The sequence below is a fragment of the Pyrus communis genome, chromosome 10 (assembly GCF_041283825.1).
Source record: "Pyrus communis isolate YQ-2024b chromosome 10, ASM4128382v1, whole genome shotgun sequence".
NCBI lineage: Eukaryota > Viridiplantae > Streptophyta > Magnoliopsida > Rosales > Rosaceae > Pyrus > Pyrus communis.
The window spans coordinates 3100536-3108638 of NC_142574.1; the positions used below are offsets into that span (position 1 = coordinate 3100536).

The 8103-nt window shown below is 39.3% G+C and overlaps 1 protein-coding gene across 1 annotated transcript; it reads right to left on the reverse strand.

Annotated features, from left to right (window-relative positions):
• Positions 1-326: 326 nt before the first annotated feature.
• On the reverse strand, positions 327-7893 carry LOC148693373 (disease resistance protein RPV1-like). Its single transcript, XM_088678372.1, has 6 exons — positions 7315-7893; positions 6016-7108; positions 5498-5770; positions 4957-5379; positions 4016-4852; positions 327-640 (listed from the first exon to the last, which is right to left on the reverse strand). Exons 1-5 carry the CDS (start codon positions 7788-7790, stop codon positions 4028-4030), a joined length of 3090 nt encoding a protein of 1029 aa, XP_088534498.1. The 5' UTR covers positions 7791-7893; the 3' UTR covers positions 327-640; positions 4016-4027.
• Between the last annotated feature and the right edge of the window lie 210 nt (positions 7894-8103).

The following is an 8103-nucleotide window of genomic DNA, read 5'->3' on the forward strand; positions in this document are numbered from 1 at the left end:
TCACGATTCACATTTGGAATCAGTTGGGCTAATGCCTTAGTTAATTGTTGTAATCCCGGAATAGGAATACATTCACACCTAGGCGGCATAATTTGCCAAGTAGACATTAAATAATTAGCACAATTACTTGCATCATACAATGCAAATGTATGTTTTCCCTAACCATGCTTTGATACCAAACTGACACACCCCGACCCCAATAACACAAGTTATAGGCCTGTAATGTGTTGGCCGACACTAAATTAACCATATGACCCCATTGAGAGATGACATCATAGACCAACTTAATGACAAAGCCATAGTAAGATATTTATGATGTGCAAGAATTTGAACAAAAACATTTATCACTAAGAAATCCAAAGCTTCTACAAGTTCACTTATCAACCTCCCCACTTGGGGACACAAATTATCTCGGGATTAACTCTCGTTATTATCACATCACATTAGAGCAGCTAGAAGTTTCACACAACTATAAACACATAAAAGTGCAGTGTTACGCATAATCAAAAGTGTGATCATACAACTATTACAAATAAAGATAAAACTCAGTAAATGAACCATCACCCTAAATCCAAATGATGAAAGCCTCATTGCCAAGCCCACTCGTCACCACCGGTGTTCTCTTTATTCTCTTTACGTCCTGAAGGGGTCGACAAAACAAAATGTGAGTGGACCAGTTTTATCACATTTAAAATCATTCAACATGATAGTCCCTATTTTGAAAACATATAAAGTGAAAACTACATACATAGTAATACTAAAATAATAGTAGTCAAGATCAACTCAATCTTGCTCGTCATATCAAAGAAAGTAAATCAATCACAAATAACGTAATGTATAGCAAGCAGGTGAAGTGACATCTACCTAATCGATATCTAGCGTCTAGTAGCACATTCTAGTCTCTACTAGAAAGAAGGTACATGCAATAAGTCATACGGTCATAACTAGCTATATATATGATAACCATGCAGTGAAAATAAATCACCAATGATCTCAAGATACCATCTAAATACAATTCAAGCATAAGTCTTATAAGACCCCGAAATATCACCTCTTTGAAGTGGACATAACATAAGCCCGCACCCTATGGCAAGACTTAGAGTGAATTGAAAGCTAAGCCTAACCTCAAAGAGGACCAATCTAATCACGTGATTCCCCGATATTATCAAATACAAAATACTCAACTCCGGAGTGAACCAGGTTAATCCAGAGTACAGACTCCACCAACTCTTCAGGTACTAGGCTGCGCATGCTAGCCTCCACAGTATCTTCTGGGCCACGTGATGTGCCAGGTGACACAGTCTGGTGCAGCCACTCCTCTCACCCACGATGGAGAACAGTCAAAGTGTCCTTCTCCAATGTGGCGTTCGTATGTCAGATCAGTCACCTCGTCAGACCCTTTATTCCCGAACATGCAGGAGAATGTTGAGTGACGTGGACCAACTTCGCAGGAGGCCTATAAATATGCATGTTGACCCCTTACCACATGTAAGCCCATCACACCCCAGAAATACACTTTACACCACTCTACAATCATTGACTTAAGCATCGGGAGCCTCCATGCCGAGAACGGCACTCAGACTCACGGTATTGGCCTGTTCTTCATCTACAAGTTTCATTCCACGGTGCTGGAAAATCGGCTCCAACAAGTCTTATCAAAGACTAACATAAGTAATATGCATCCGCATATAAAGGCATATAAATATATATATATATTTATTTATATATAATCGTAAAAACATTTAGGTTTTCAAAGGAATCCACTCACAAGTAAAGCGTCCCTCCTCAATAGGCTCCTTGCCTAAACTCTTTCGATCCTCTAATAAGCTTATAATAATCATATAAAGCTAAGTTGATCTTTAATCAACAATTTATGGAAAATTGCCAAAAACTACAATGAATTTGCACAAATGGATCGAGTCATGTGATTCAGAACACCGAAAACCCATGGCTAGGTCACGGGTCCTGCACGTGCCGCAGCGATTGTGTCATGCACCGTCACACGCCGCCGTGGGCCATCAACGTCGTACTCGCTGCCGTAGTTCGACGAGTAGACTTCACACTTGCCATTGTCGGTATGATGAGGTTTTAAGTGAGTTAACGGAATATACCTGCTCTGATAGTAGATAACGGAATCTCAGTTCCTGCTATTAAGGTTAACAGATGATCGTCACTCGTCACCATCGCTGGTTGCCGGATTCTCGCCGAAAACAGAAGAAAATTCCAGATTTCAATTAGGACCAATCCGAGCTCGACTTGAAAGATTTGAATGCCAAAATTTTTGTAATTTAGTCCTAAATATGATCAGGAACTTACCTAGACCCTTTTTAGGACGATGAGAGGTTAAATCCACCTCGATTTCAACGAGTGAAGATAAAAACTCACATGCAACTAGGTTAATTACCTGGGTTCGATTCCAACGGGGTCCGTGCACCACTAGTCATGAACTCGCCGAAGTTCGTCCGTTCACACTCGCCGGGAACTAGAAAAAGATATATGGTGCATGCAGGGGTTAGGACTCGATTATGGAGTTCAAAACCTCATCCCAATTATCACAAAAACAACTGGGAGAGAATAGACGTACTAGGACACCCACCGACTTCAAACTCAACAGCATTTCACCGGAATTCGTCGATGGGGCTAGGTTCGAAGGTACCGAAAATTGCAGAGGTCGAAACCCTCGAGTTTCAACATAAAACTAACACAACGGGGTGAAAAACAACATGATTAAACCCGGAAATTCAAAGGATAAACAGAGGCCTCACCTTGTTAAGTTTGAGAGCTTCAAGCTCTCGGGTTCAATGGTGTCGAGTTCCACACTGCACCGATCTCACATGCAAGACTACCATTGTGATCCTTGCATCCCACAGACTTCGAATATGTAAAATTTAGGTTTGATTTGTGAAGGTAAGTGAGAGAGTGAGAGCTTTCTTCTCTTGGTGCTAGAGAGCAATGTTTTAAAAAGCTCACCTTAGGGTGCGCCTGGGCGCCCTGTGAGGCTGGACTTGAGGGTTGCCGTCTCTGTTTTGAGGAAGTGGGCGGAAGGCGTTGCCAGAGCTGCCTAGGCGTGCCTTAGGGGATTTTTATTTTTTATTTTTTTACTCCCAAACCCAAATTTTGGGTAGGGTTTTAATTGTCTCATACATCTTCCTTGCACTATCATCTCTTTGCCTTTTTTTTCTGATTTTTATTTTTTTATATAATGGATGTGTGTGTTTTCTACGTGCATTGTTATATATGTGCTTATTGTACTTTTCATCATCTATTATATATATATATATATATAATATATGTATATATATGTGTATATGTATTTATAATATGTATGTGCTCAGAATGATTATTGATTAATAATCTTCTTCTTTTTTAATGTAACATGTGTACGCTCAGTGTATATATTAAAAAATTTAGGTCTCATACCTAGGCTGGGCTATTCCTCGGACGCCTCGCCCACGCCTCACGCTTGTAATACATTGCTAGAGAGAGAAAGTGAGTTCGAGAGAAAGAGTTTAGAAAGAGTGTTCTGAAAATGAGGGAAGAGAGAGGAACGGATGCGGTGGGTTTAATCCCGCTTAAAATAATTTAAATGAAATCACCCAATTACCCTCCATAGTTGCAAAAATAACAATTATGCCCTCCTGGTCTGTTTTCGATGTTGAACTAACGTTCGAGAAAATTGTTATGAAATTTAAGAAAGTATAAGAATATAAGTTTCGAGTTGAGGCTCGAAAATTAATTAAGACACTCACTCGGGCAAATTAGTCATTTCACATGTCTTGAGAATAAAATATAATATTTCAATAAAATAGTTCGTAACACTTTTGGCATCGAAAAATTTTTAAATGTGTAAAGTCAAACATAACTATGAATTTGCTGATGTGTATTCTAGTCAATGAGTTTTATTCGAGTAAAAAACTTATATTGAGTTTTATGTCAACAAAATTAAGTCTCAGATACTAAATTCATATTTTCAGTAAAAAAAATCTTCTAATGGCTCCAGTTCTGTTTTACGCACCTTTTTTTTCTCCTAGTCCATGCAGCTGTTTATTGGGGCATCAATTTCTTGTGCATTTCTTTCAACACCGTTAGACCTCAGTCTTTTACAAGATCGATTCTCCTCATATGAGAGTCTCACATCGTCTTCCGTAAGATTGACATCCTTGTCATACCCCCGCCTTTTACGAGATCCATTCTCCTCAGATGAGAGTCTCCCCTGGTCTTCCATAAGATTGACATCCTTGTCATACCTCTGTCTTTTACGAGACAGATTCTCCTCAGATGAGAGTCTCACCTTGTCTTGCATAAGATTGACCTCCTTGTCATACTCACTGGAAAGTGTCATAGGATTGGAAAATTCATCGACTACATTTTCCTGCTCCAGGTAAACCCCTATTTTCTGCACCCTGAGATGAATATCGTCTGTACTCCCGTGTCCTACAAAGTGCGCACCAACATTTATCTTGTCCCCACCGTTCACATTGAGCGTATTGTTTGATAAACGTCCCAGCCAAATATAACTTTCATGGTGATTTAGTACGGTGGCATACATTGGACAGCTTGAAATCTCAGTTTCTTTGGTACGATTTCCAACACGGATGCAAAGTGAATCACTAGATTGGGAGTCGTCGCAAGAATAAACGATGCACAGAGTCAATGCTTTTGCATCATCACCAAACCATTGCGGCACAACTATTTCTTCCTTAGGGTCAAAGTATGTAAACCCTGATGGAAGATCATTTCCGGGGATAAAAAGAGAAGAAACTATTTCATCCTTAGGGTCAACGCATGTAAACCCTGATAGAAGATCATTTCCTGGACAAAAAAGATCACCATTTCTGCTCACGCCCCATCCCTATGCCATGGAGTAAGATTTGTACAAAAAGTTAATAAATGCATGTATGGATAAGCTGTATACGGATGGGTGCAGAGAGAGAGAGAGAGAGAGAGAGAGAGGACCTGTAGGATTGCTTTTCTAAAAGCAGCAGTGAGATTGGTGCACCCTTCCATATGAATCCTTCTCATGGTGTTTAACGACTTATGCAAGCCTAGAATCTTAGTGAGTTTGGGGGAGTGATTCAGATGCAGTTCTACCATACTCAACATTTCTGAAAAATCTGGCATCTTTTTCAATGCAATGCACTCATTCGCTTTCAGGATTTCCAAATTTGTTGGTAAATCTGGGATTTCCTGAAGATTTTTGCATTTTGCAACAGACAAATACTTAAGGTTCTTCAATTTTACTACAGAGTGGTGAATCTTGGACAAACGCTTACAGGCTTCAAGAATCAATATCTCAATATTTGGGATTCTTGAAAAGTCTGGTGATTGTTTCAGGTGATCACAATAACCAAGATTGAGAAACTTCAACTTTTCAAGGGACTGTGAGACAAAAAGGGAAAACAAGTATCAAAATTCAAATAGAAGAGAGAGAGCATGATGTTGGTATGTAAAAAACCAAGTGGAAAGAATTGATAGTTTGGTTGGGTTTGTATCGTACCACGTTGTCATTCCAGACTTTTATATTGCTATAACTCAGGTCGATGTCAACTACGTTTGGTTGATTAAAATCTTCTGGTATGGCCTGCAGAGGAAAGTCAGACAAACTTAACCATCTTAACTCTTCAGGAAGATGTTTGCAGTCTCCAGTGAACTTTACACCTCTTATTTTGAGTAATCTCAGGTTCAGCATCTTTCTGAATGCTTCTGTACTGACGCTAAGCTTGTCAGGTTCTGAAAAATCTAATGCGATTCCTTCGATTTTTTTCTTTTCCTGTTAGAAAGCAAAAGAAACTAAAGTAAGACAAGGGTTATTTGCTTAGACTTTAACCAGTGCAGAGCACCAGTACTGGATCAGTGACAAGAGTTTGCTTAGACATCAGTTTTGTTTGAACAATCTAAATTAGTCATGTGTGTTACAGGGATAATTTTCAAATAATTCAGTAAATAAAATCAGAATCTTTTTTCTCATTTATTACAAACATGTATTAAATGCAATTTGATTAAGGATGTACTTACACATTTTTTCGTCAATACGTGTTTTACATCCTCATGATGCCACAATCTACAGCGACTTTCAAGCTTCTTAGGGGATTTAGCACGTACGATTTCTCTGCCTGTGTCTCGAATCAAACAATGCATCATCAGATTGCCTTCTGGATCAACAGTTACAAGGCATCGCTCCTCGAGTTCCTTAATACCTATTGCTGGATTACTGTCACACCCATCCAATATTGCCAGGACATGGTGCTTGTTCATTCCAATAAAGAAACAGGATATGTCAAGGAATATATCCTTCACCTTGTCATCAGTAAGCCCGTCATAACTTACCTTAAAAATTTTGTGAGTTATGCTAGGCTGCACTCTTTTCCATTTTTTCAATGCATCTGTCCATTCACTTGTGGTTTTTGTGCATAGGTAAGAACCTACAGCTTCAAGTGCAAGTGGTAAACCCCCACAATAATCAACAGCTTCTCTTGAGACCTTGCGATATCCTTCATTAGGAGAACTTTTTCCAAACGCATGCCAACTAAGGAGCTCAAGAGCTTCCTCGTTATCCATTGTTGGTAGAGAACATGCCTCATCCACCACTTCAGGTGTCTTTAGCAAATTTTGATCTCTTGTTGTTATAACAATTCTACTTCCTGGACCAAATGAGTCACGTTTTATAGCTAATGCATTTATCTGTGCCACACTGTCTACATCATCAATTATGACAAGAACCCTTATGTTGCCAAGTCTTGTTTTTATCTTCTCCGTCCCTTCATCTACTGTACTCACATTTATGTTGGCCGATCTCAAGATTTTAGACAGAAGCATGTTTTGCAAATCAACCAATTTCTCATTTCCCACATTTTCAAGAAAACATGCACCATCAAACCTGTGCTGGTATGTGTTGAAAATGGCTTTCGCAATTGTTGACTTACCTAGTCCGCCCATCCCCCAAATTCCAATTATGCGAACAACATTTGATCCTCCAACATCTAAATAATTACTGAATTCTTTCAGGCGAGAATTTATTCCAACTGGATTTGCGGCTACATTTAAGCATCCATTCTGCAGTTTCATAGCGATCTCCTCAACAACTTTCCTGATAAACCTTGCTTCACGCCTGGAATTAAAATTCATATTTAAGAAAATGTAAGATTTACTAGTTAAACTTCTAAACATTCATCACCAACACACTAATATCTAGAGAGATAGATCAAGCGTTTATATATTAATCCTCGTATCAGAGTTTCAAAGCTTTGCGATTATATTTTGAAAAACAGAACGATTCAAAGAATTACTTGTTAAAGGAAATAAGCAAGTTACTACCCGTTATTCACTTGAAAATGCTCGCCGCTCAACTCTGCAACTGCAGTAAGAGCCTTTCTCCACTCCCGGACCTTTTCTTCCGTAAACCTTTGTTCATGGTTCTGAAACGCGGTTGCAAAACTACCAGTCTGATGCCTGACATCTGAAGGATCAACATCGTAGAAAATCGGGAAAACAAATTGACCCTTAGTTCTTCTGCACTCCATGATCTCCACCAGCTCCTCAAGACACCATCTCGATTCCGCATACCCCTTTGAGAACATGATGACAGCAAGCCTGGACTCTTTGATTGCTTGCTTCAGTTTTTTTGTTATAGGTTCCCCTCTAGGCAATTCGTCCTCGTCCAGAAAGACACTGAACTCGTAGTCTTTTAATCTAAGGTAGAAGTGGTCCGTGAAGCCCTTGCGTATTTCACCTCTAAAGCTCAAGAACACGTCGTACTTGCTGCCCGGGTTCTCCATCTGTTCACCGATCATGTCTGACCGGAACTGCAAAATGGAACCAGGGGCAGATGGTTTTTGAATCGAACTAGCAAAGGAAGTCAACTACACATTGACCCCAAAAAAAATGAACCTTACAATAACCCTAGAATCGCTATTCACGTACTCTTTCTCTTTTCTTTTTTTCTTTTTTTTTTTTTTTCCGGGTATAAACGGTTAATATTATTACCATAGAAAATTTACAGAACAAGGCTAACAAGGGCCCACACTATAAATACAAAGCAAAAATTGACCTTACAAACTACACGTCAAGGGCCTAAAAAAGGGCTAAGGCCCAAAAACAAACGAA

Bases quoted from the DNA above. Each gene is read 5' to 3' on its own strand.
- LOC148693373 (XM_088678372.1), bottom strand. From the start codon at position 7,790: ATGATCGGTGAACAGATGGAGAACCCGGGCAGCAAGTACGACGTGTTC. The intron at 5,771-6,015 runs GTAAGTACATCC...GCTTTCTAACAG, and splicing joins ACGTATTGACGAAAAAATGT to GAAAAGAAAAAAATCGAAGG. The intron at 5,380-5,497 runs GTACGATACAAA...TTTGTCTCACAG, and splicing joins AAGTCTGGAATGACAACGTG to TCCCTTGAAAAGTTGAAGTT.